Genomic DNA, 26,794 nt, shown 5'->3' with positions numbered 1-26,794 from the left:
AAACTAACTTTTTCATTTTAAATACCAATCCCAATTTCCACTCTAGACCCTCTTTCCACTCCCTCCACCCCTCTCACTCACACCCACTCCTCAGAGGGTAAGGTTTTGGTATGAAGTCAACAAAATCTAACACATTCCTTTGAGGCAGGTCCAAGGCCCCCCCCCTACTATATCCAGGCTGAGCAAGGTATCCATCCAAAGAGAATGGGTTCCAAAAAGCCAGTACAAGCAGTCAGAATAAATCCTGGTCTCACTGCCAATGGCCCCACAGTCTGCCCCTGCCATACAACTGTCACCCACAGTCAAAGGGCCTAGTTTGGTTCTATGCTGGTTCCCCCACTGTCCTGCAAGAGTCAGTGAACTCCCCTTAGCTCAGATAAGCTGTTTCAGTGGGTGTCTCCATCATGGTCTTGACCCTTTTGTTCAGATTATCACTCCTCCCACTCTACATCTGGTATTTGGGAGCCCAGTGCTCCACTGTGGATCTCTGCATCTGCTTCTGTGTGGTTATTTTGGGAGTCTGGGTAGCCAGAAAACAAACGAGCAGCATTTTACAACAAATTGGCACCCCAACGTGTGCTAGCTAAATCCATATAAATCCACTTTGCTTCATAGAGGTTTTGTCATAACAGCAGAAATCCTAACTAAAAGAGGTGTCCTTGGGTCTCCATTCATTGTCATTTATTATAAGGGTGGGAGCAGCTTTTGTCTACAGGTGTAATCGTGGATATTTAAAAGGAATACTCCTAATGTCAATTTAGCTAAATATCAGTGATAATGTCCCTGCTTGATCCCATGACCTCTCTAAACCTGGTCATCTGACCTTAAAGTACCAGGCATGGATCCCTGAACCTTGTGTAGCAAGCCATAAGTTCAATCAGAGGGCAATGGGTCACCTCACAAAATCAAGCTGCTGTCGTACAAGGGGCATGTCTTGCCTGGAAGCTTGCATTTCTGGTTCATAGGGTTCACGTATGGGAAAAAATAATGTTGCTTATTCTCCCTCAGTAGCATTTGGAAAGCATGCTAAATTAGTAGCCTGAAGTTGGCGGATGGCTCAGTACATAAAAGCACTTACAGTCTGACAGGTTAGATGACATGAGGTCAACCTCTGTAACCCTTATGGTAGGAGAGAAAACTTCCTCCAATTTCCCTTCCATCTCTGTATATACAGCATGACACAGCCCTACCATATGTGCATAAATAACTAATGCACTAGCAATCTTGTGCTGCTATCCGTCTCCTGTAAGAGAGTCTCTTGGATAAGGAAGTTCTAGAATAAAGACATGTGTCCATGTTACTGTGACATACAAAAGCAGGTTTCTACCATATTGAGGCAACCAGGACAAATAAACCACACAGTCATATTATTACTCAAATCCAACAGACAGTTGCAAGAGACTGAATACCACAAAAGTTCAAGCAGGCCCTTCAAGGTCCTGTGCAAAACACAGAAATAAAAAGCACTAGACAAGTGAGGTAAGATAATTGCTCTGAATTTTTAAAGACAAATTATGGTCTACCATGGCAGTATTAAAAAAAGGAAAACCATGATCTCCAGAAACAGAGGGAGCCTTATTTATTTTCCAGATGTTTACCAATGAACCTCTACTAGATGCTCAAAACAGTCGAGGAAGTGGGGGGAATTAACTGACACAAGCCTGCAAAAAGAAACAACATTACTAGTGAAGAAAATTCAGTGCATCCTCATCTCCTATTCTTAATATTCCCCTTTTACAATCAAATATGTTTGTGAAGTCTATCATGCCACAGTCACAAATTTCTATTCATTACATGGGAAATTATTTAAAATATTATGAACAGAGAAATATGAAAAAGTCATGGGTACATATCCTTTAGCAGTAGCATTATATATTTCTTACCCTACTGAAGGGGTAGAGGCAGGCAATTCTCTCACACATAATCATGAATTCATGGCAATATTTGGGTGCCTTGTGGAAGTGAGGTAGGAAAGCTGATAGCATCCAACAACTCCCCAGAATCCCTTACACACACACCATGGATCCCTTAAGATGGAGACTATTAAGAAATTAGAGTTTGTGTTTTTCCCTTCTTTGGCTTGTGCTTGTGGAGGGTTATTAGATGTCTAAGTTAGTGTGGGTGTTGTTGGGTTCCTTGGGTTGTGATTTTCCTTCTGTTACTTTCTGTAAGGCTGGGTTTGTGGCTACGTATTGTTAAAATTTGTTTTTATCCTGGAATACCTTGTTTTCTTCATCGATGGTGAAATAAAACTTGGCTGGGTATAGTAGTCTGGGCTTGGATCCATGGTCTCTTAGTTTCTGCAGCACATCTATCCAAGACCTTCTGGTTTTCATGGTTTCCATTGAGAAGTCAGGTGTAATTCTGATAGGTTTACCTTTATATGTTACTTGACCTTTTCCCTTTGCTGCTCTTAATAGTCATTCTTTATTCTGTCTGTTTTGTGTTTTGATTATTATATGGCAAGGGAATTTTTTTTGATCCAGTCTATTTGGTGTTCTGTATGCTTCTTGTACCTTCATAGGAATATCCTTCTTTAGGTTGGGAAAGTTTTTTTTATAGTCCATATTTATTTTCAATAAAAAATTTGATCTCATTTGATCACCATGAATAATTTCCTAGATATCTGAGTTCCCCTTCCTTTTGATATCTTTTTCTTTTTTTTTAAGTAAATTTTATTAAATTATAAAAGTTTCCATTTCCGCCCCCCCTCCCAACATCCTCCCACTCCCCCCACTCCCCCTCCTCCTCCCTCTTCGTCCCCCAGGGCAGTCAAGGTTTCCTGCCCTGTGGGAAGTTCCAGTTCCTTCCCCCTCCCTCCAGGTCCAGGAAGGTGAGTGTCCAAACAGACTGGATCCCCAAAATCCAGTATATGTAGAGGAAACAGGTCCCAGTGTCATAGTCAATGGCTTTTCAGAAAGACTTCGGGCCAGCCACAGTCAGAGAATCCGGCCAAATTCCGAGGGTTTACAGGAGACTTGATTATATATGGGATCCCAGGTCCAAGGAGAGATCCCCCAGATTGCTCTCTGGACAGAGGAGAAGGTGCCTGAATCGGCCGTGGCCCATGACCATACTGATGTATATTTTGCTTATCACCATAGATCCTTCATCTGGCGAAGGACGGCGATAAAGTCGGAGACCCACATCGGAGCAACGTACTGAGCCCCCCGAGGTCCAAATGAGGAGCAGAAGGAGGAAGAACATGAAAAACGAAATCAGTACTGCGAGGGATGCTATCACCCACTGATACAAGGGAACGGATCTGATGAGAGTTTAACAAGGCCAGTTGGACTGGGACTGAACGAGGACGTGATCTAACCAGATTCTCGGAATTTGGCCGGGAAAGTTTTTTTCTATAATTTTGTTGAATAAATTTTTGGGACCTTTGAGCTATAATTCTTCTCCTTCTTCTACCCCTGTTATTCTTAGGTTTGATCTTTTCACAGTGTCCTAGATTTCCTGGATGTTTTGTGTTAAGAATTTGTTGGATTTGGTTTTTTTTTCTTTAATCAATGAGTTTATTTTCTCTATAGTATCTTCAGCATCTGAGACTCTTTCTTCTATCTCTTGTATTCTGTTGGTTATACTTGTCTCTGAAATCCCTGTTCATTTACCCAGATTTTCGATATCCAGCCGTCCCTCTGTTTATGTTTTCTTCATTACCTCCTTTTCACTTTTCAAGCCTTGAACTGTTTCCATTACTTGTTTGATTTCTTTTACTTGTTTTCCCAAGGTATCTTTGAGGGATTTATTCATTTCTTCAAACTTTTTGTTATTCTTCTCATTTATTTCTTTAAGGGAGTTTTTCACATCCTGTTTAAGGGACTCTATCACTTACATAATGTTACGTTTAAAGTCTATTTCTTTTACTTCTTCTAGGTTTGATAGGGGAGTTCAGTCAATCACATTCTGTCCATGGGGCGTGTTGCCCTAAGGCAAATTTTACCTATAAACCTGGCGGGTGCACTTCCCAGCTCTCTCTCGCTTTGCTTCTACGTTCCAGACAGACCACTGGAGTTCTGGTGTAAGTCTTCCTTCTATTTATTAAAGCTGTATATTTTATATTAATCTAGTCTGGCGGATCATTAATTACCAATTGTACCACGCCCCTTCATAGGTTAGGGTGTGTAAGTCTTCCTGTTTTATGTTAGCTGAATTCTGGTGTTATAATGTTGTTTTTTAGATTATTGGAGTAATTCTTACATTGACGCCTGCCCATCTCTTCCTTCAAACGCAGTCAGGAGAGTCTTGGTGTCTTGGTCCAATCTATGCTGTGACTGTCTCTCTGGGTGGATCTCCTCAGTACAGGAGCAGGAACTGTTCCTGAACCAAGAACCTCACAAACAATAGGGCAGGCTTGGGGGAGGCAGGGTAGTGTGAGACAAAAAAGCCTCTACAGAAGGCGCTGGAGGGGCCCTGTGCTCCCTTCTAAGACCATCTACCCCGAGATGGTACACAGTCTAAGGACACTCCGTGAAGGTCTAAGAAAGGTTCCAGAAAATGATTTAAGATGTATAAATGCAAGTTGTAAAAGTATAAGTAAGTGATTTAAGCTATGTGAAAGTGGGAACTATTTAAGATTTCTCTCCCCTTTCTATGCTATTCCTACACTAAGAGTTCAAATGTTCAGAACTGTAGCATTGACAAACGAGTTCTGATAAACTGATAGAGCATTGATTACTTACTTATTCAGTCACAAGCTCAGGATTTTACATATCCTTTGGTTGTCTTCTAAGTATAGGCTTAAAGGTACATTTCATCAAGTTAAAACATATATCAAGCTCTCTAGACATAGGAAAGATGTACATGATTTTTAACCCAAAGCCATAGCTTTTGCTATGACACCAAGGTGTAAATCTGTTCCATCTGTTTTACAGACACCTGACCACTCCTGGAGAAAGAGTGCTCCTGCTACATTATCAAGCCTGGCCTGGTGGAGACATGGGTAAAGTCACTCTAGAAACTTGGGGAGGACCTTAGATGGCATAACCAACCCACTTCCTCTCCTTTACTCTGGGGTCACTCTTCCCTTTTTGACAGGCTCAACCCTATTATGAGACCAGTTATTCTCATTTATCTAGTTTTCTTCGAGCCCCTGACTTCTTTGTTTCCTCCAGGAACAAATTCATGAGGTCTCCTAGGTGGCAGCAATCAAATGCTTTTTCATCCACACCTCCTACTAAGCACAAACCCACCAATCCTGCTCCTGCATGGTCTTGGAAGTCCTTCTCTCTCTCTCTCTCTCTCTCTCTCTCTCTCTCTCTTCTCTCTTTCTCTCCAAATCCTAGCCACTCTTAAGTAGCATCACTCCCTAAAGACTAAGCATTCAATCATAAAAGCCTATGGAAGCCATTCCTATACAAACTGCCATATTCCATCCCTGGGCTCTATAGGCTTGTAGTCATATCATAATGCAGAAATTCATTAAGTCCAACTTGAAAAGTTCCCATAGTATATATAATAGTCTCAACCCTGTAAAAGTCCAAAGTCTCTTCTGACTCATGTGATCTCTTAACTCTAATACCCTATAAAATCAAAACCAAAAAAGCAGACCACATACTTCCAAGGGCACAGGATGCACATTACTATCCCAAAATGGAGGAAAGGGAGCATAGTGGAGAAATTCTGGACCAAAACAAAACAGAAGATCAGCTGGGCAAACTCAAAAGTCTGTACTCCATGTCTGATGTCAAAACAATCTTCAGATCTCCAAGGCCTTTCAGCTCTGATGACTACAACATGCTTCTTTCCCTTGGGCTGCTTCCACTCCCTGTTAGGAGCTCTTCTTGGCACCTATCCTTTGCTCTGACATCTCCACCATTTTGAGGTCTCCAAGGCAATCCAGGCCTCACCTACATAGCTTCACACAATGACCCCTCTAGGCCTCTGTGCAAGGACATCCATGTTATGCTCCTGTCCTAAGTAGCTTGTCTTAACCATGGAGGGAGATCACATCATGTCTTTCTTCTATCCTTGACTCTAAAGACAGAACCACATGGTCAAAATTGCCAAATTCTACAGCTTCCTGGGGTTGGAGCGTGACCCCCTTGTGCAAATACATTTTCACCAGCTTTCTGTTTTTTGATGATTTCTTTCTCTGCCTAAGTTTGTCTCTCTTTGAACTCACTCAGTAGACCAGGTTGGACTTGAACTCAGAAAACAGCAAGCCTTTGCATTCCAAAGGCTTGGATTAAAGGAATATATCATGAAGCCTGGCCCTAAGTTTTTCTTTAACGACTTATCATTTTAATTCCTTTTCACAAGTTGGAAGTTTAGGCAGGTAAGGTCTTACTCTGAGATCACCACTCCCTTTATTCCACTTAGCATCAAGCTTTTTAAAATGTGTCTACACTTCCTGATGTCCCTTTTCTCCTCCAATGGTAATTTCGTATTGTTCCTTACTCAGCTTGCTTCATTTCATTTGAAATCTGCATAAGTGTGACCATTAAGAACCAAGCAACACAGTTAATACTAGACTGTCTGGAAACTTCCTCTGTCTCAGGGAGATTTTTTTGGACAGGGGCAGAAAGCAGCCACATTATTTGCCACAATTTCCAAGAATGTTCTCTATGCCACATACTATTTATCACTCTTCTCCTCTGAAACCTCTTGAGCTGGGCCCCCACAGTTCTCATCACCCTCAGCACTGCTGTCCTCTGTGCTCCTACTAGTAGTGCCCATTAAGCCATGCTTAAAGCATTCAACAACTTTTTTAGTCCAAGGTGCTGAAGTGTTCCATAGTCCTCCAAACAAAAGCATGGTCTGGCCTATCACAGATATATCCCAGTCCCTGGACCCGACTTTTGTATGAGTTAGGTTTTCTATTGCTGTGAAGAGACACCATTACCATAACAACTCTCTAAAGGAAACCACTCAGTTGGGACTGGCTTAAAGTTCAGAGGTTTAGTCCATTGTCATCATGGAGGAAGCATGGTGGGACACAGGCAGACATGGTGCTGGAGAGGTACCTGAGAGTTCTACATTAAGATATACAGACAGCAGGAAAAGAGTGCCACTTTGGGCCTAGCTTGAGCATCTGAAATCTCAAAGCCCACTCAGTGACATACTTCCTCTAACAAGCCACACCTACTTCAACGAGGCCACACCTCCTAATATTGCCTCTTCCTATGAGCCTATGAAAGCCGTTTTCACTCAAACCACCACAGTCTCTATGACAAAGAAGCACATTAAAAGAGACATGGAGAGGACAGACTCACCTGCAGGCATGTTGCCCAGTTATTTGTGTTTCTTCAGAATTCAGTGTTCTGACTTCTGGCACCACTCAGAAGCAGAATGTGCCATGCTTCATATTAAGAAGCACAGCGTGCCAAGTAGCCTGGCTGTCAGGACATGCCTGCATCTCCTACAACTAAGACACCAGGTATTCAAATCTCTGAGTCTATGGTGGCCAGTCTACTTCAAACTACCAAACCACTCTTCTCAGATCTATCCTTTATTCCCTAAACCTACAACTTTGTATGGGTCTTTTTCACCAATCAAGTGTAATGTGTGCTTTCCATATTTTCTTGCATGTATGGCTTTCCACTAGAGCATGATCATGGTGGACTTACCAGGACCAGTAGTGGTTTTGTTAATACAGTATATTTTTTCACATTATTACCCCTCCCCAACTTCTCATAGATCTTCCCCACCACCCTACCCACCCAACTTTGTGTTCTCTGTCAACAAAAGTAAAACAGGTAAACAAAAAGTGAAAAACAAAACAGATAAACAAATAATGGAACTTCATGACTGCCTCATCCTTCCCATACTAGGATGTTGTCTGAATTGTACATGCATGGGGCTTTGTGCATGCTATTACAGTATATAGTATATACTATAGTGGACTGTTACCCACATAGTAACATATGTGGGTTACTATGTGTTACTACTCTGATGTGTGTGGAAGAAATATTTTTCCTTGTATTAGTCAAAGACTTCTCACTCCTTTAGGCTTTTTGCCGTCTCTTCTGTAATTATTTCTCGATTAGGGAAGACAAAGTGTAGTGTGTGTGTGTGTGTGTGTGTGTGTGTGTGTCTGTGTGTGTGTGTGTGTGTGTCTGTGTTTGGTGTGGTGTGTATGTGTCCCATTTTGACAGAGTAGTTGCAGTCTCTTATTGTATCCACTGGGCAAATTTGGGGGCTCAGTTTAATCACCATCTACTGCAATTATAAACTTAATTGATAAGGACTGAGAGATGCATTAACAATAAGTCATTGGATGTCAATTTAATACTGTGACTATTTAGTAGAATAACAGTAGTAGGTTCTCCACCTAGGGTCTATGACCTGGCTACTCAAAAGTGTTTGCCCTAACAAAAGTTCCAGTTATATTCATTTTGTGGAGTAGGGCTGAAATTCAATCAGAAAGCTTTGGTTCCTTCCATGATGTTCATGTTACACAAAGTTGACCTCTGAACTCTACATGCACATTAATATATAAGCACACCCATGCATATGAACACAATACCAATATGAAAAATAAATTAATTTTTAAAAATATCCTAGGAAATAAAGTTGGTTATCTTTAGGAACTGCAGCCCTATATGCTGTGACCCAAATCTTTGTCATGTGCTGACATTTGATCAATCAGTACCACCTTTATTTCTATGACCTTGACTTTCGTGAATCCTCTATTGACAAATCAGAGATTAGGCAAAAGTAAATTCTACATATCATGGCTCATGATAACACACCAGAACTGTATCCCAGACAATCTGGAATATCCTCCTGTGTGGTGTGAATTAAATGCGAGGATTGCACACAAACAAACTCACTATTACTGTAACTGTAAGAGTGCATCAGCCAAATGGATTACCATTCAGATTTCATTACCTTACATTGTGGGTTGTACTTCAAATCAATGTCTAGTCTCCTACTCTTCCACAGGATACTCAATAAATTATCCTTTCCATGTTGCTTAAAAAATAAAATGAATAAAAAATAAAATAATTACAACAAAATAATAAGGAAATGTACTATAAGCTAAAACATGTAATAGACTCTCATAATCTTAAAATAAAGTTTCTGTTCTAGATCTCCGCTATTGCACATGGTGCTGTAATGAATATGGAAGTACTTTTGAGAATATTCCAAGGAAAAGATGCTTTATAAATTCATCTTCCTAACAATGGAACTTATAAAGCTTTTCCCCCTGCCTTCCGAGTGCTAGGATTAAATGCATGCACCATCATAAGCCGGCTTATCATATGCTTTTGTATGTTGAAAGTAAGAGATTTTATTTTTTATTTTTATTTTACGGGTAATTACAGTTAAGAGATTGTCATGAGTCTCAGAAGGTAATTTGGACTTTGGACCTTTAAACAGTGTTGAGACTGTAATAGACTATGGGGACTTATGAAGTTGGTCAGAATGGATACTTGCATTGAAATATGGCTACAAGCCTATGGGAGCCATAGATTGGAAAGGTGATGGTCTGAGTAAGAATGGCTCCAATAGGCTCGTGTATTTGACTGCTTAGTCATCAGTGTTAGGTATTCATGCCAACTTGGGTCGTGGGGGAAACGTTCCCTGCTGTTCCAAGAGATGACCCTGGAGACCTCTGGCCACCAGTCTCCACCCCCAGACTACTCTAGTGGCAGACCTGACCCCTCAAGGCATGTCAGTGGCTACACCCCATAAGCCCCCTTTGAGGAGCTCCAACAGCCAGTCCACGGTTCCCCATCCTAAGGGATGCAATCACCCATTCAAGGTAGGAGAGTGACCAGGCTGTGGCCTATGGAAAAAAATCCCACCAATGCCTGAATTTGTCCCAAGAGCAGGCCACATAATCTTTCAATCTCTGTTCACCTTGGAAAGCTCTGTCCCACCAAGAAAAAAAATAAAATACCATATTGTGGGGGTTTGGAAAGGTATTCAACAATTTACTTGCCAGGAAAGCATCAAGATCCGAGTTAGACCTCTGGCACTCAAAAAAAAAAAAAAGAAAAAGAAAGAAAGAAAGAAAGAAAGAAAGAAAGAAAGAAAAGAAAAGAAAGCAAAGCCCATTGGGCATGGCAGTCCGTCTGGTATTCAGGGCTGGGGAGACAGAGATATGGAACTTCCATTGCTAACTGGGTTAAAGTGAGGGATCATGTTTTGATGAAATGATGAGGAGCGCAATTGAGAAAGACTCTTGGCATGAAATTTAGCACACACACATTAATAAATTCTAACATGATACACAGCATACATACATACATATCAAAATGCATCTTATTGTATGACAAATACTGAAAACTTGTTTTAAAAATGAAAATAAGGTTTTATTACAGAATTAATAAACAATATTATACTAAGAAAACACTGAAAACAACATAATTTGAAAATTAAGCAAAAACTTAGCAATTCTTTGAAAGTACATACAATACCTAGGAAAGAACAGAAATTTTGATTAGCTTTCAAGCAATTAAAATATTAGAATAATAGTTGAAAAGCTTTCAAATGCAATAATGATAATCTGCAGGTCCATAGTAATGATCTTATAAACCTCAACAAAATTTAAGGATGAGGTAAATCTCACCTGTATAATGTTTTCAAGGATATAAATATGACCAGCTTCATATTTTATTTTATGATACAAAATTCTGTGACAACCTAACCAAAACTGTCAGAAGAAAAAAATATACCAGTATTCTTCTTGTACATAGTTGTAAAACTTTTCAGTAAAACATCAGTAAATCATATCTATCAACACACAAACTGCTTGTTATCCAGTAACTCAGCTTCTCAAAGTGAGATCAGTTTGGTTTCACTATATTAACAAACTTAAGGACAAAAATAAAATGACTGTGTCACCATCCAGTAAAAGAAAAAGCAACTGGTGAAAATAAGAACTACTACTATATACATCAAAGAACTCGGGACATTAATATATGAGAGTGAAATACGTGTATGTGTTCTAACAAATGTATTTTTGAGGTATAGTATAATGTTGTGCATGTATGCATATTTGTGTACCCTGTGCATGCAGTGCCCACAAAAGCCAGAAGAGTGCATCTGTTCTTGATGGAGACCTAAAGAATGCAGTGAATTCAGGGAAACTAAAGGTGTTAAAAGCTGTGAAGCATTTTGTGTATCCTTCCGACCGGGGCCTTAGGCCCATCAGAACAGCCAATGCTTTTAACCACTGAACCATCTGCCCAGCAAATGCCTGATTTTTTAAGTGAAAATATTCTGTTCTTTTGTTCATTCTATTTGACTTTTTGTCTCTGAGCTTGAGACCCGGCTTCATAGAATTCTCTGGTCATTCAGTGTTTAAGTCACACTCATATAGTCCACAGAAAAATTTTAAACCAAAAAGATATAGGCAATTGCATAGACACCTAAATTTGACGTGCCGCTGGGGCCTCGTGAACCGCAGCAGGCGGAAGGATTTGGAGAGAAGTCAGCTGACCCCAGCTAGCCAATTGGAGTCCTCGGGTGGGTGCACTAACTTTGAAAAGGACCGGTTGGGGTCCTCAAGCGGGATTTTGAAGTTCTCTGGCTCTCGTCTCAGTTACCGCGCCTGAGGTGCTGAAAAAGTTGGAAAATTCTCCCCACTCGCCTACTCAGGTAAGTGACAACAGAAGTTTCTTTTCATAAACTGAACCTATTTGGGGATTAATCACTGTTTTCATCGGATTTCTTAACAGTTTGGCCCTGTTCGCACAGGACAGCCCTGTTCACAAGAAGCAACCCTGTTCGCGCGAGGCAGTGTTTCTTCGCCCTGTTCGCCCAAGGCATACGATACGTCCCGGCCTGTTTTCTCGAGGTAGCATTCCAACCCTGTCCCGTCCATGTTCACTTGAGGTATGAGTTCCTGAGGTGTAAATCACATCAATTATGTAAACAATGACTGTGTATTCTCAATTTAAAATGCTTCAAATCTTTTCACCTATTAGTTATAGTCTATATTTCTGAGCTGGGTGTGGTGCCATATTGGAGGCTGAAGTAAGGAGACTCCAAGTTATGCCTCAGCCTGGATACATGGTGAGGTCTTCTCTCAGAGAAAAAACAAAAACAAACAACAAATAAAAACAAACAACAATAACAAAAACATCATTTGCATCAGCCTGGGTACTTGGTGTATCCTTGTATTAAAAAAAAAAAAACAGCCAACAAAACCAGGAAAACTTTACCTTTCTTTCTCTTTGCATCACCCTGAGTACCTGGTAAGGCCTTGTCCTAAAAAGTAAAACAAAACAAGCAAACAATAACAAAAAAAACAAAGAAATGAACACACCATTTTTTCTTTGCATATTTGTCTTACTAGTTTTCATATGCCAGGCTTTTAAAATGGTAGATGCTGATTTCCCTTCCAGTTTATTTAATATGTATTTTAAAATACTTTTGCATCTGAACTAGAAATACCTGTTGGTGATGAGTGTGATTTCATTTCCAAGTCATTTAGAACTTTTTTCAGTTCCCTGCTGTGTCTGGTTGGAAACTTTATATTTATATGTCACTGCATTCTGAATGTGATAATTATAAGTGTTTGCCTCCATGCCTGACTGTTATCTGTAAAACATTTAAAAATAATTTTACAAGTCTAAAATGTATTCTCCCAGATAACTCTGCTAAGAGACATTTTATAAAGCTAGTTTTTCCCATAAGGAAAGCAAACTCCATACAGAGGTTCTTTGATGTACATCACCTTTTCTGAAATAGATTGGTGCTGCCAGGAACAGACATGTCTCACTGTCATTAAAAGTTTTAGGTTAGTAAACAAATGCCATATTCTGTAGGTCTTTGAAGTATATGAAGACCATCTGTCTATCTCAATGTAGCTGTTTATGACCCTGATAATATACCTAACATGACTATAAGTTTGACTATTATAGATTAGTATTAACCTGTATTTCTTAATTATACATTCATTTTTAAATGAGCTTCATAAACACAATACTCCAAATAAGAGTAGAAATGTACAAACAGTCTAACAAAATTAAATTTGTATCAATTGGGTATATACCCAAAGGATGCTCAATCATGCCATAAGGACATGTGCTCAGGTATGTTCCTGGCAGCATTATTCGTAATAGTCAGAACCAAGAAACTGCCTAAATGCCTCTTAACCAAAGAATGGATAAGGAAAATGTGGTATAGCTGAGCATGGTGATGCATGATTAAATCCCAGAACTGGAGAGGCAGAATCAGGCAGATCTCTGTGAGTTCAAAGCCAGCCTGGTCTACAAAGTGAGTTCTAGGACAGGCACCAAAGCTACCCAGAGAAGCCCTGTCTTGAAAACAAAAACAAAAAAGAAAGAAATTGTGGTATGTTTTCACAATGGAGTACTACCCAATGTTAAAAAATAATAACATCTTGAATTTTGCAGACAAATGGGTGGATATAGAAAAAATCATATTGAGTGAGGTAACCCAGACAAAGAAAGATAAATATAATATGTACTTACTCATAAGTGACTTTTAAACATAAAACAAAGAAAACCCAGTCTACAGACCATGACCCTAGAGAACCTAAGCAACAAAGAGGACCCTAAGAAAGAAATACATGGAACTACATAGGAAGGAGAAAAAGATAAGATCTCCTGAATACATTGGGAGTGTGGGAGTCACAGGAGTGGGTAGAAGAGAAGAGGGGAGGAAAGAAGGGGAACAGATATAAAAAAAACCCGTATATTTCAATAAAAGCAATACAAAAAAGAAAAGAGGAAAAAAATGTATCAAAAAAATCAAAATCCTTATCAATGTAAAATATTTCAGATTAACAGCTGTTTTTTAGATTAAAGTAAGTTTAGTAATCTACCCTTTTATCCTATCATTTCTATATCCCCCTATTTCTTTTTCATATTTTCTTCCTTTTCTTCTTTTTTTTTCATTTTTCTAGACAATGTTTCTCTGTAGCTTTTGATGCCTGTCCTGGAATTAGCTCTTGTAGACCAGGCTGGCCTTGAACTCACAGAGATCTGCCTGCCTCTGCCTCCAAGTGCTGGAATTAAGGGCGTGTGCTACCACCACCCGGCCAGAAGTTTTTTAATTTCTTGAAATTTAATTTGTCAGTTTTTGCTAGTGTTTCCTGAGCTGTTTTCAGAATGTATTTTAAAGAGGCTTTACTGTGCTTATACAGTGCCTATAAAGTGTTTTTCTCATAGAAGTTTCAGGATGTCACATCTTACATTAAGAACATTAATCGATTTTTAATTGACTTTTGTAAAGAGAGACAGGGATACAGGTTACTCTCTCTACATTTAGATGGTTAGTTTTGCTAAACTAGCAAAAACTATCTAAAGAAAAATATTGTAAAAGTAGTTTCCTTTTCTTCAGTGGATGTTTTGGGCACTTTTTCTTCAATAATCAGGTGATTCTAGATATATGATCATATTTCAGGGTTTTCTATTTCATTCCACTAACTTACACATCTCGTTATGTTGAGATTAATATGCTGTTTATGTTTCTATTGCTCTGTGATATAATTTGAAAGCAGCTAACATTTACTTGCTTGTTCCTGTATGTAAGAAGTCTTTCCATCTTCTAATGTCTTCTTCGTTTCTTTCTTCACTGATATTAAATTAGCTGTTTCAGGCTTTCACTTCCTCGTTAAGTCTGTTCCTTGGTATTTAAAGTTTGAAGCAATTGTGCATGAAATTGTTTTCTTGATTTATTTGACAATGTCATGGTTATTGGAATGTGGAAAAGCATCAGTGTTTGCACTTATTTTGTAATACTGAATTTTTGTTGTTGTTTTTTAACTCCTTTTACCACATCCTAATGTTTTCTGTTAATTTAGAAAACATTCTGTTAATCTGTTAATTATAATTAATTTGTTAATTATAGGATTATAGCAAAGAGTCTTTGGAATAATTAGACATTTCCCTTTACTGTTTGTGTATATCATTTGCCATTTTCTCTTGCTTTACTACAGTAAACTAAAACTTCATTCAGCACATTGAATAAGATTGGAGAAGGTGGATGATATTTTCTCGTTGCTGACTTGAGAAAAAATGCTTTCCAGTTTTCCAAATTTTATATGATTTTGACTATAGGTTTAATGTGTAGAGACATTCTGTTGTGAGATATGTTTCTTCTAGTCTTAGATTTTTTTAGTGCTTTTTTGATAAAGGCCTATTTTCCACTTGTAAGATCGTCGTGTGACCTGTGACTACAAACCATAAGTGAAACCTACTTGCATACCTCATATAAGCCAAATTGATCATGGTGTTAAAATATATTATTAAATCCAGTTTATAAAGACTTTATTAGAAAAAAGTAGTACATTAATACTGTTTACCACCCAAACATTTTTTAAAAACTTTTAGTCTGAACTAGGCTAGATATCAAGATATGTTGTCCATGTAGGAGAAGTTTAACATTTCCTGTATTTTTTAATTAGGTAGTCTCGGGAGCATTTTTTCAGGTCTGATAAAAAATTTCCTTCATCCATGTGTTTCTAGGATTTTCTTTGCTGGGAGATACTTTAATCTTATTGGTTTTTATGGATCTCTAAAGTTATTTATACCTTTGTATCTAGAAATTTATCTGTTTGGTTTTTTTTTTGTATTTTGATTTTACAGGGGTTTCAGTTAAGAGATTACCCTGGGTCTCACAAGAAACTTTAAGCTCTGGAATTGTAAATAATCTCAAGACTTAAAGACTGTGGGGACATTTGAAGTTGGACTGAGTGCATTTTGCATTAAGATATGACTACAGACTTATGCGGACCAGGGAGCAGGATGGAGTAGTTTGAATGAGAATGGTTCCTATAGGCTCAAGTATTTGAATGTTTGATTCCTAATTGGTGAATTATTTAGGGACAATTAGGAATTGTGGCCTTGTTCAAGAAAGCCTGTTCCTGGGGAGAGGGTTTTGACATTTTAAAAGCTAGTTCCAGGCCTAGTCTCACTTTCTCTCTTCCTCCTGCATGCAGATCAGGAAGTAAGCTCTCAGCTACCACTCCAACACCATACTTGCCTGCCTGTCACCTTACTCCTCACCTTGATTTTCATGGTCTAAGCCTCTGAAACTGTAAGCAAACCCCTAATTAAATGTTACTTTTTTGTATTTTTCCTTGGTCACGGTGTCTCCTCACAGCAATAGAAAAGTAACTAAGACAATGGGCTCTGTAACATGAGGGCCTGCTTTTTGGGGTTTCTGTCCTGTCTAGTTCCCACAGCCGGTAAGCCCCAAAGAAAATCATACAGAGATTTTACTTGAGATATAATCTGATTGGCCCACTAACTCAGGCTTCTTTTTAGCTCTAGTAACTTATATTAACCCATTATTCTTATCCATGTTAGCCACATGGCTCAGTACCTTTTTCAGTGGGGCAGATCACATCCTGATTCTTCTGTGATCTGGGCAGGAATGGGAGGAATGGGCTTCATCCTCCCTAGAACACTCCTGTTCTCATTGTCTCACCTCTATTTCCTGTCTGGTTTTCTGCCTATACTTCCTGCCTGGCTATCAACCAATCAGCATTTTTTTAAACATGATTGACAGAGTAAAGACAATTCTCCACACCAGGGCTCAAAGCTGCATATGATTATTGGTTGCTTTTTCCTGTTAGCAGCTTGCATAGTACATTGAAAATTGTAAGAACTAGTACTTATGGATGAGACGTGAGGACTGTTTGCAGATCAGTTCCTCTAAGTCCTGTGTCTGAAATGTGTGATGTCATTCACAGTAATGTCATACCTTCAAGTCCTCGTAGGCAGCTGAGGGCAATGACAATAATGTCTATTCCTTGGGGTGTTTCTTAGATTTCCCAAACTAGATTTCAGGATTTTTTAAACATCCTTCCTGATTGCTTCACTTACCTATAGCTCATTGAGGTATAATGTTTAATTTCATTTGGATTGTTTCATATCTGTCATTTCCCTTAATAGTGATTTATAAGTTTATTGCTTTAGCATCTGCTAAGATGGAAAATACTGACTCTACTTTTAAATATTTTTTACTTGCCCAGTGACTTACATTGGTATCTATATCACAGAATATTCCATGAACTGCTGAGAAGATATGTACCCTATAGCTATTAAATGTAATAGTCTATAGATTCTTGCTCTAGTTTGCTTTTTTTTTGTTTCTGTGATAAACCCCATAACTGAAAGCAACTTCAGGAAGAAAAGTTTTATTTCACTTTTCCTCTTATAAATCCATGATCCAGGGAAGTCAGGGTAGGAATTCAAGATAGGAATCTGGAAGCAAAAACCACAAAGTAATTTTGTTTACTGATTTCCCTCCACCCTGGTTTGTTCAGTTGTAAGCCATACTTTTTTCTCAAGTATACTTTTAGACTATTTGTTCAACATTTTAAGCACTTCTGCAGGTTTTTTTTGATATGACATTGAGGAGATATTTTCATTTGCTGTGCTTTTTCATATTTCTTATAATTTTGTGTTGTAACTTCTGTACCATGTTGGATGGGTATGTGACACCTTCACGTTTATCTTTTCATAGTGTATAGCCATCTGAGGAGGGATCAGTATCAAATTCCAAAAGAAAGAAGAAAAGAAACCACTGTAAGAGCTAAACTATATATAGAAGTACACAGAAAATATTAAAGTCAACTGCTGTGCCCCAATAACTATGCAGCAGATTCTCATAGAAGTAATGTATAGTAGATAATTAAGTTAAAACTCGGTTTGGGCAAAAGTAGAACTAATCATACCCAAGGTTTGTGAAAAAGAGCAGATATAAGTTGGGAGGCATTTAGAGGTAGGAATTGATCTAGGAGGATATATGGGCAGTACTGGAGTCAAATATTAATAGAATACATTTTATGCATTGTGAAATTTCCAAATAATTAATAAAATGTTCTATTTTAAAAGTAGAAATAATAATAAGTGAATGAAGAGGACAGGAGAAGGAAATAGAGCACTGAGTTCTGTGTTGGGATTTTTGTCTTAGCGCATTCACTTCTCACCCAACAGTAGACCATCTGTGAGAGGGAAGAGGCTGCTGCAACCTAAGGCCTTCGTGGACCTGAAACTCAGGATTCTCAGTTTCACCAGCTCTGAACCAAAGGTAAGTGGCTTCAGATGTAGGACTGCTCCCCAACCTCATGCCTGGGATCATCAGTGTCCTCACAAGGTGGCAGAGATTGCTCATTAACATGCAAGTAGTGTGACCTCAGAGTGGTAGGGCCTTCAATACCCGAGGATCTGCGGCCTCTCTTTTTCAGCTCTTCCTTGCCTGTCATTCACCCAACCCATCACTGCCTTCTACAGGTGTCTCCCCATGAAGCTGGTGTGGCAGTCTCTCTCTAGTTCTTATTTACCAGAGTAGCTTTGTCTTAAATTGTTGGCTGCTCTCAAGATTGCACCTGGCTGGATATCCCTCAGACAATAACAAGGAAGAAATAATTTTCTTTCCCATTGACTAGTGCCAATAGCAGAATCATAGTCCCCAAATTTCCCAGATTGAATTAATGCTAGTGAGAAGCTTGGGATGACCTTTGAGGCAAGGGTCTCCGTCATTTTGTCGGAGACACATTATATTTGGAGGTGACTTTTCCTTATTCTTCATACCTTCACTCAGAACTGGTGCTGGAACTTTTGAGACGTGGCTACTCTTGGATGAATAGCCTTTCTGTTTCTCAGTACTTTTAAGCTGTCCTAGCCTTTCTTTTGTGATTCCTGATGTCTTATTCTTTATCCTTTTCAGTAGCCTGCGTTTTCTTACCCTGCCTTCTCTTTTGCTTGTCTGTATGACTTTGGATTTTTCAGAAAGGGTGTCGTGTAGTCCAAGGTGCATTTTGAACTCATTATGTAGTTGAGAATACCTGGAACTACTAGTCCATCTGCTTCTGCCTATTGAGTCCTGGGATTGCAGGCATATGCCTCTATACCTAGTTCTCTAACTCCTTCTGTTTACCATGTAGTATGTACATAGCTTCTATGGTTATTTTACCCAAGAATTTCATGTTTTCTTATGATTGTATGGGAATTATACATTGGTGACAAAAATACCTGTTCTAATGGCCTCCATTCTACCTTTTGCTTATTTTGGGGTAGGAGGTATGTTTACCATAGTGTTTCAGCAATAGTTTAATATACTATACATGGTTACCAGACATGAAATCTTCACAAGATGCAGGAATGCTAGTAGTTGTTTTTTGGTGTTTGGTTTTATTTGTACATGGCTTGATAATCAGTGAGGCATTTTCACCTTGCTTCCTCCAAGTCTGGCTAGTGGCAGCATCTCTGCCTTTCCTCTTCCCAGAATTCTCCTAGTCTGTTCCCCTCTCCTATGCTTTCTGCCTGGATACTAACCAATAAGTGTTTCAGTAAACTAATATGAATAACAAAGCTTTACAGTGTACAAGTTCATTGTCTTACAGCATTTCCCCTTTTTTCTTTTCAAAACAAGAACTCTTGAGTCTAATCTCCTTTGTTTAGCATTTTCCTGACAATTATATACAACAACTTGTAATCAACACTCTAAACAAAGACAAGCATCCATAACCCTTTTTTGAGGAGAATGTGGGCATAGTTTTCTTGGTTACTTCCTGATGATTGGTGGCGCTAATAATCTCATGGGGACATAAGAAAATTTTTGATTATGGTCAAGTCCTGACTGGAATATTATGTGAGACTTGATCATCTCAGCTGTTCTGAATGCAGAACTCATTGAAGCTGTTCTGGATGCAGAAATCAGAAGAAAGTTCAACAGAGGTGCTCTGAAATGTTGGACCATCAGGGCCATCTGTTCTCACCTATTTCATTCAGCTATTTGTCTCTTCTTATAGCAGTGACAAGAAATTGTAATTACAGAAATTCTCTAGAAAGTTTTCGTTTTCTTGGTATCAGGAGTCCCTTCTCAAGTGGCTTCCTTCTCTCTTCTTAGCTATTCCTGTGTATTCTTTCACATATGAACTTTACCATCAGGCTGTCTAACCCAGTAAAATGTAGATATTTTTTGAAATTTAATTTCATTTAAGCATCAATTTAGGGAGAACTTTTTAAATGTTTTTAGTGTTGAGTTTGTCAGGGAAAAGACAAATTTAAATAGTATTTCTCCAAAGCCCTTATAATGAACTCTGGAGTCCTTATTCAATCATATCAGGCACATCCGCAACTGAATTTTCAACCAAAGTCCTGGAATATTCAGATATATTCCTAGGCACAAGGTGACCTTGTAATAGAGCGCAAACAGTAAATTCTTGAATACATTTCACTAACATTTGTAACAGTGTGTGAAATTAGCTACTTTGTTACATTAAATCTCCCAGTCCCTTCCTTTCTAGAATGACTTCACACGAAAGAAAGTTATTCACTAAAAGGAAGTACTTACCCTCTCTTGCACTTTGAGCTACAACAGAAGACCAGCTTTTTAAGACCCTTAGACATGTGCCTGAGATTGAAATCCCAGAAGCCTTAAGAAAATGTACCACCTTTTAAATCTTAGTCATCAAGTTATTTTATCAAAAGACAATGCCATAAAGTATACAAGATGCTGTAGCAATGTACCATACTAGGTAGGTGATAAGCAACAGTTATTTTGTTTCTGATGGTTTTAATGTTTTTGCTTCAAATTTTTTCTTATTTTGTGTATTCATATGATGCTACATTGTTTTATATTCTATTCACTTTATCATGTTGTTTTCCTTTTATCAGTGCTATGTAGGCATTTTAGAGGATTTGTTGTTCCGGCAGTAGAAGACAAATTTAGAAGCTTTCTGACTCTTTTATGTGTTACAGGATTCTTAATTCCCCTCATTTTGTTTTCTTCCATCATTAACAAATTTTCTTCAAAGTTGCTCCTATCCACATCAATTTATTCTTTCTCAGAGCCTGTATGTTTCAAAGACTGCAGTTTTAAACCCTCCATATTGTCTATTTGATATGCATTTGATACTCATTTTTGTAACACATACTCATTAATGAGACTCATTGTGATATGTCCATACCAACCTCTAGGTTACATGAATTATATCTAGCTGTGTTTTGTCACCCCAACCCCTGCAATCTCTCCTACACTCTAGAAGTCATTATTCCATGATCAGATTGACTATTTAATCTTTACTTTCCACAAGTTAGATAACATACAGCTTTGAGTTGAACACTTTTGAAGTCTTTGCCCCAAACTGTAGTGCATTATTTTGATTTTATGTTTTCTTTTTCATCTTTAGGATTAATTTATAACTAATTTTTCTGAATTTTCTTAAGGTCAACTTTAAGTTCTTTGCCATCTTCTTTCTTGTGTATCTTGTAGAGTTTTGGTGTCTTCATCTGCCACAAATATAGTGTTGGGAGTGAAACAAATCAAGAGCTAGAATGTCCTTCTTTTTCTCTTTAATCACGATTAATTTGATGTTTTAATATTTACTATTGTACCACTTCGTAGATTTATCTTTCTCTTCATCATAGCTAATATACAACTGAGGGAAAATACTGGAATTCAAGTAGATAAGTGACCAAAATTGTTTTCTGCTAACTTACTACCCGTTTTGATGCTATTTTATAAGGACACAGAGCATATATACATGGGGGAGAGAGTAGTAACACACACATAAACACATACGGTTATAAACTCACAAGTCTATTTCTAATCTGTGTCTATAGTAGAAGTACCTGGTGGTGACTATCTGATTGATTTATTGTTTAAATAATTTCTACTTTCCTAGCACGGGTTGCAAAAACGACACTGTGTGTTTTCCCAGAACTTCCAAATGTTTCTCCTCCTAATACAGGTTCACAAAAATGGATGCAAAGAACCCCAAAACTCTGTTCGATCTTGCTATACAGTGTTTGCTGAGACATGAGTCTGCAGCAATCCAAGCTCTGGAGGATATTCCAAGATGTTTTTTTGTTCCATTGTTCATTGCTGCCTTCAAAGGTGGGCATAAGAATATATTGAGTGAGATGGTGAAAGTTTGGCCCTTTTACTGTCTCCATCTTGGGACATTAACTGTCCGGGATCCTCAACATGAACTCCTGAAAGCCATGATTGAGAATCTTCCAGTATGTCCTGCAAAGAACTCTGCTTCTCGGTAAGACTGTATAACAGAGACATGGTGAGACACAGGATATAATGCTACAGCCTGATACTCTCTTAGAAGGAGTAACTAGTGAATGCTGCAGGTTGATTTGTGAGACTCTGCTAAAACTTGGTAACACATTAAAGACTGATGTCTTCAATATTCCTTAGGAAATCTGTTATTGAGGATTCTATTGATGGGTTTATATAACAGGTGTTACTTAAGAGAAAGACAGAAGCTTTAAGACTGGAGGGGATTTAAGATGTACAAAGGATGGGGGAAGAGGGGGTTGAATTTTCATGGCAAAGACTTGTTGGTAGTTAGTACAAGGAGTTCCAGCTATGGATAAAAGGATTTGTTCCTATATGTCATCATTGATCCTACTGGGTTTCATTATCATTTGCTATTTCTCAGATATTCTATCTCCTCTTACCCCTACAGGAAACCTAAACTGAGGATCCTAGATTTAAGGCAAGACATTGACTGTAGGCTCACATGCCCTGAATTTGGCATCAAATCACCTTTCTGTCTCGACTCTTGTACTTATTCTGACAACTCTGTCACGAAGATGAAAGGACAGCTTTGTTTTATAGAATTAGGGTCCATGATTTGCTTACCCATGGGGCCTGTCGATTTACTAGTGGATCCTTCCCTAGGTGACTCCTTAATGGAAAAGGAATTTTTGGTTGTGCTTGTGAGGAAAATTGTGGAGAGTTTAGGGGCTTTGCACATATGCTGTCGAGATTTACAAGTTGTTAAATTGGGTCACTGCAAACGCCCCCTGAGATTTCTTGATCTCAGCTGTGTTAATCAGCTGTCAGTTGATAAGGGTTCACTGAGTGATATCACCAACATCCTGTCTCAGATGAGCCACCTAAAGAGCATTAGACTGCTTAAAGTCATTTTTAGATCTCTGAGTGGGAAAGTCTTTAAAAAAATCCTTAGTCATTTGCAACGTATGGAAACCCTTAAGAAACTCAACTTGTCTTCATTCTGTCTCAAAAATCATCTGGACAGCGTGCTCAGGTAAGAGATTCAGGCATGTTTCTGGGTTTCCTGGATAATTCTTGGGACAAAATAAAAATATTCATGGGTATTCCTAAACTCCTCAAAACCTTTTATGCTTTCTTTTTTGTCACTTTTGGGAATTTGAAACTGGAGGAGGAATTACAAAAACTAAGCAGCCAGCAATGTAAAGATTAGTGCAGAAATACAAAGGTGAAAACCCACTAGCCTTCTAGCTATGAGAAGAAAGAGGAATTGAGATGGTGGAAGACTTTTTCTATAGCACTGATGCACATAATCATACATGCCATTTATCTCATTGTTGAAAACCAAACTATCAGCCATGTGTGGTGGCACATGATTTTAATCTCAGTACTCGGAAAGCAAAGACAGGCAGATTCTCTGAGTTCAATGACAGTATGATCTTTATAGTGAGTTCCAGGGCAGCCAGGACTACACAGCAAGTTAATGCCTAAAAATATTTCTTAGAGTTACAAAACTATTAAGTGAAGAAAGTACAGATTATACCCACTGTAAAAAGTGGGTATTAATTTATACCCACTTTATAATTATATTAAATTATACCGCATGTTAAAAGTGGTTTATTCTGGATGTAAACGTATAGTTTTTCTCATTCAATCATCATTCTTCAGAAGTTTTATTATTGTTTTTCTCCCTACAGAGTTCTACCACCTAGTCTGGATTTTTTGTATCTGTCATTCTGTGATATATCGTACAGAGACTTCAGATTTCTAGACCAGTGCCCTCAGACTTCCCACCTAAAGATGTTGAATCTTAGTAATGACGCAATGCATTGGGATGACTTCGAGCCCTTTCAAGCACTTGTGTTAAATCTCTCTGGTATTCTTAAGCATCTGGAGATAAATCATTGTCTTATTAATAACAACACAATGTATTGGAATGACTTTGAGCCCTTTCAAACTCTTCTGTTAAATCTCTCTGGTACTCTTAAGCATCTAGAGATAAATCATTGCCTTATAAAGGATTCTGCCATCTCTGTTCTTATCCCTGCCCTAATGCGTTGTACTCATCTCTGTATCCTGGTCTTTGCTTCTAACCCCATCACAATGCCTATGCTTGTGAATATCATGCATAGGTTAACACCCTTGATAAAGCTAAAATATGTGATTTATATTATCCCTATGCATTGCTATGAACGATGGCATTTTCAGGGCAGATCAGACCGACAGAGGCTTGCTGTTGTACAACTACAACTGAACGCAATACTACAGATTGCAGGGAAGCGTGACATGAAATGGATCACTTACTCAGAGTAAATTTCACAGTCTAACACAGTTTCAATCTGATATGTAATACTTAAGTACTAAATGTTATTTCCTGAACCCATAGACTCAATTCTTACATTGAGGGAAATTGCACTTAGAGAAAATAGATATGTAAGCTAATTCCTATACAGAATAATTTAGAAAAAAATGGAGGACTTGGAGAATCCCTGTGTATCTCTTGTCTACTATTGATATATTTCATTTTACTGATCACTGTGATGTGCATGTAATACAGGATGATCAACTCCTAGTTTGCTATATATCTGCTCATACTGTTTGGTTCAATAGTTGGTACAGCACACAAATCAGAACAATGACAGCCTCTCCTGTCTGTATTTGAGGATATGACGGGGTTTTTTTTTGAGACAATGTTTCCATCCCCTAAGTTACCATAGGCTGCTTTTGGTTGCTTTGGGGAAACCGTCAAGATTAAGTAGTGGACAAGGAAAAAGGCAAGCAGAGGCTCTGATGTTTTAATATAACCTCAAGAACACAACTATAATTGGACAATTCCTTGATGTAGGCCAACTGTATAGTTTCCACTACTTCCCATGAACTCTTCAGTTGGGTACCTAGCCTTTGTCTCATGAATTTTTATGTGGGATTTAGGATCCTTGCCATAATATTCCCCCTACTTTAGTTCTCCTGTTCTACTCCCAGTTCTATCGATCCTGTACATTTCCTTAGCTGTATAAATCATTCCCTATATACATTTTGCTTCTCTTTTGCATTAGCTGTGCCACATTTCATATGATACATACTAGCCATGTTTGAATACTGAGTCTAACTGACTTTATACTCCAAAATATAACATAATTATAAATTCAGTTTGTATGTCCCAGATTTACTTACAAATGGTGTAAAGTCAGAAATTAATAATTACACAGGGCTAAGGAAATGCCTCAGTCGCCTAGTTGTTTACCACACAAGCACTCCTGTGCTCAGCTCCCAACCTAGCGTTTGTGTAAAAAGCTGAGCATTAAAGAGCACAGTTGTAACTCCAGTGTTGAAAAGGTGGAGGAAGGGAGATCATTGGGCTACATAGCCAGACATTCTTGCAATTAAGTGGATTCTATGTTCAGTGAGAGATCTGCCCTCAGAAAATATGTGTAGTAGAAAAAAAGAAACAGATGTTGACTTTTGGCATGCTGTGTGAACATGAGCACATGCACACACACATGCACACACACACATAGTCAAGTGCATGCGCCTTCTCCCACACATGAACAGAAATACATAAAAATATCTTACTAATATTGTTAATTTCTTTAAATGCATACTGCATCAGGAAGCATGGTAAAAATACAAAATTAGCATTTGTTGAGATGCCAAAACAACTGCATTTCAGTCACTGAGTAACAAAAAGAATAGATTATAAGTAATAATTTACACATAGTGTTGTCCTTTTGAAATAAATTAGTAAATACAATGGCTTAATTTTTTATATTGTTTTCTTTTTTAAGTGAGGTCATGATGGGTTACAGTCTGACCACAGAACTAAGTAATTGAATTTTGTTTTCAGAGGTGATACTGGTAAATGTATTAAACTATATATATTTTTTGGTTTTTGAGACAGGGTGTCTCTGTGTATCATTGAATCCTGTCCTGGAATTCACTCTGTAGGCCAGGCTGACCTCAAACTCACAGAGATCCACCTGCCTTCACTTCCCAAGTTTAGGGATTAAAGGTGTGCACCACACTGCCTGGGTTAAAACTATATTTTACAGCCAAAATATAATAAGAAAATGGCAAGGCAGTTCATATTTGTTTTTATCAATTTTCTTTTGGTGGTAACATATTTCTAAATTAATAAGAAAAAGCATGTTAAAATATGGTGCAATTCATGTGTCGTAATTCTTTTGTGATATAACATTTCAAATTTGTACATATTTTTCCTAATGCTTGCCTCGTGATATAATGCACAAAATTTCAAAAAAAAACTAAAATACCAGTGTAATGGGTGATTTACTTTTGTTGTTTACAAGTTTAAAAATGCAGAGTTTTTGACAGTTTGTATTAAATAAAATATTCAAATTAAGTTTACCTGTTTCTTTGAACTTTGTTTTTTGTGTTTTCCATATGGCTGTCCCTATATATTCTCTGAATAAACTGAGATCTTGTGCTCTCAGAAGTTCACATCTGACTAATGTGTTAACAGTATCAGAATACTGGGGCAGCTGAAACTGGACCCATATTTTTTCTCTTTGCTCTGTCTTTCCTTGGGTGCCATGTTTCTGTCAGAGACACTGCACCCTGAGGTGAAAACTAGACCCTACAATGAACAGAAATCCTGGAGTTGATTCTTGTGCTGACGATGTGAATAGTATTCCTGGAAACTTCCATGGAAACAGGTGCTCTGAATACATTGTTTTCTATAGATCTGAAAGATAACCTAAGTGAGTGTACTATGTCGCTTCTATATGGCTGTGATAAGAACTTGAAAAGCAACTGAGGGAGGAAAAGGTAGATTTGACTTACATGTCCCAACCTCAGCCCATCATCGGGGGAAGTCAGAGTAGGCATTTGGACAGGAGAGGCAGGAAAGATGGAGGAAAGCTGC

At 38.2% G+C, this 26,794-nt stretch overlaps 1 protein-coding gene across 3 annotated transcripts; it reads left to right on the top strand.

Annotated features, from left to right (window-relative positions):
• The first annotated feature begins 11,430 nt into the window (after positions 1 to 11,430).
• LOC146889212 (melanoma antigen preferentially expressed in tumors-like) lies at positions 11,431 to 26,236 on the top strand. Of its 3 annotated transcripts, none has more exons than XM_087902923.1 (6): positions 11,431 to 11,556; positions 11,656 to 11,793; positions 17,874 to 17,967; positions 21,635 to 21,934; positions 22,364 to 22,948; positions 23,610 to 26,236. In XM_087902923.1, the coding sequence occupies exons 4-6, from the start codon at positions 21,645 to 21,647 to the stop codon at positions 24,223 to 24,225; spliced, it is 1,491 nt and encodes a 496-aa protein (XP_087759049.1). In that variant the 5' UTR covers positions 11,431 to 11,556; positions 11,656 to 11,793; positions 17,874 to 17,967; positions 21,635 to 21,644; the 3' UTR covers positions 24,226 to 26,236. The 3 variants fall into 3 exon arrangements, with proteins under 3 accessions (XP_087759049.1, XP_087759048.1, XP_087759051.1); XM_087902922.1 differs by having other exon boundaries at positions 11,448 to 11,556; positions 11,637 to 11,793; XM_087902925.1 differs by lacking the exons at positions 11,431 to 11,556; positions 11,656 to 11,793 and adding an exon at positions 17,401 to 17,462.
• Positions 26,237 to 26,794: the final 558 nt, after the last annotated feature.

The sequence above is a fragment of the Myodes glareolus genome, chromosome X, assembly GCF_982192425.1.
Source record: "Myodes glareolus chromosome X, mMyoGla1.1, whole genome shotgun sequence".
In the NCBI taxonomy this organism is placed as follows: Eukaryota; Metazoa; Chordata; class Mammalia; order Rodentia; family Cricetidae; genus Myodes; species Myodes glareolus.
This window is presented reverse-complemented; position numbering and strand designations above follow the sequence as displayed.

What these genes read in the sequence shown, in the direction of transcription:
- LOC146889212 (XM_087902923.1), top strand. Translation starts at nt 21,645, where the DNA reads ATGGATGCAAAGAACCCCAAAACTCTGTTCGATCTTGCTATACAGTGT. An exon ending in GCAAAGAACTCTGCTTCTCG is followed by an intron (nt 21,935 to 22,363) that starts GTAAGACTGTAT and finishes TTACCCCTACAG; the next exon opens with GAAACCTAAACTGAGGATCC. An exon ending in CATCTGGACAGCGTGCTCAG is followed by an intron (nt 22,949 to 23,609) that starts GTAAGAGATTCA and finishes TTCTCCCTACAG; the next exon opens with AGTTCTACCACCTAGTCTGG.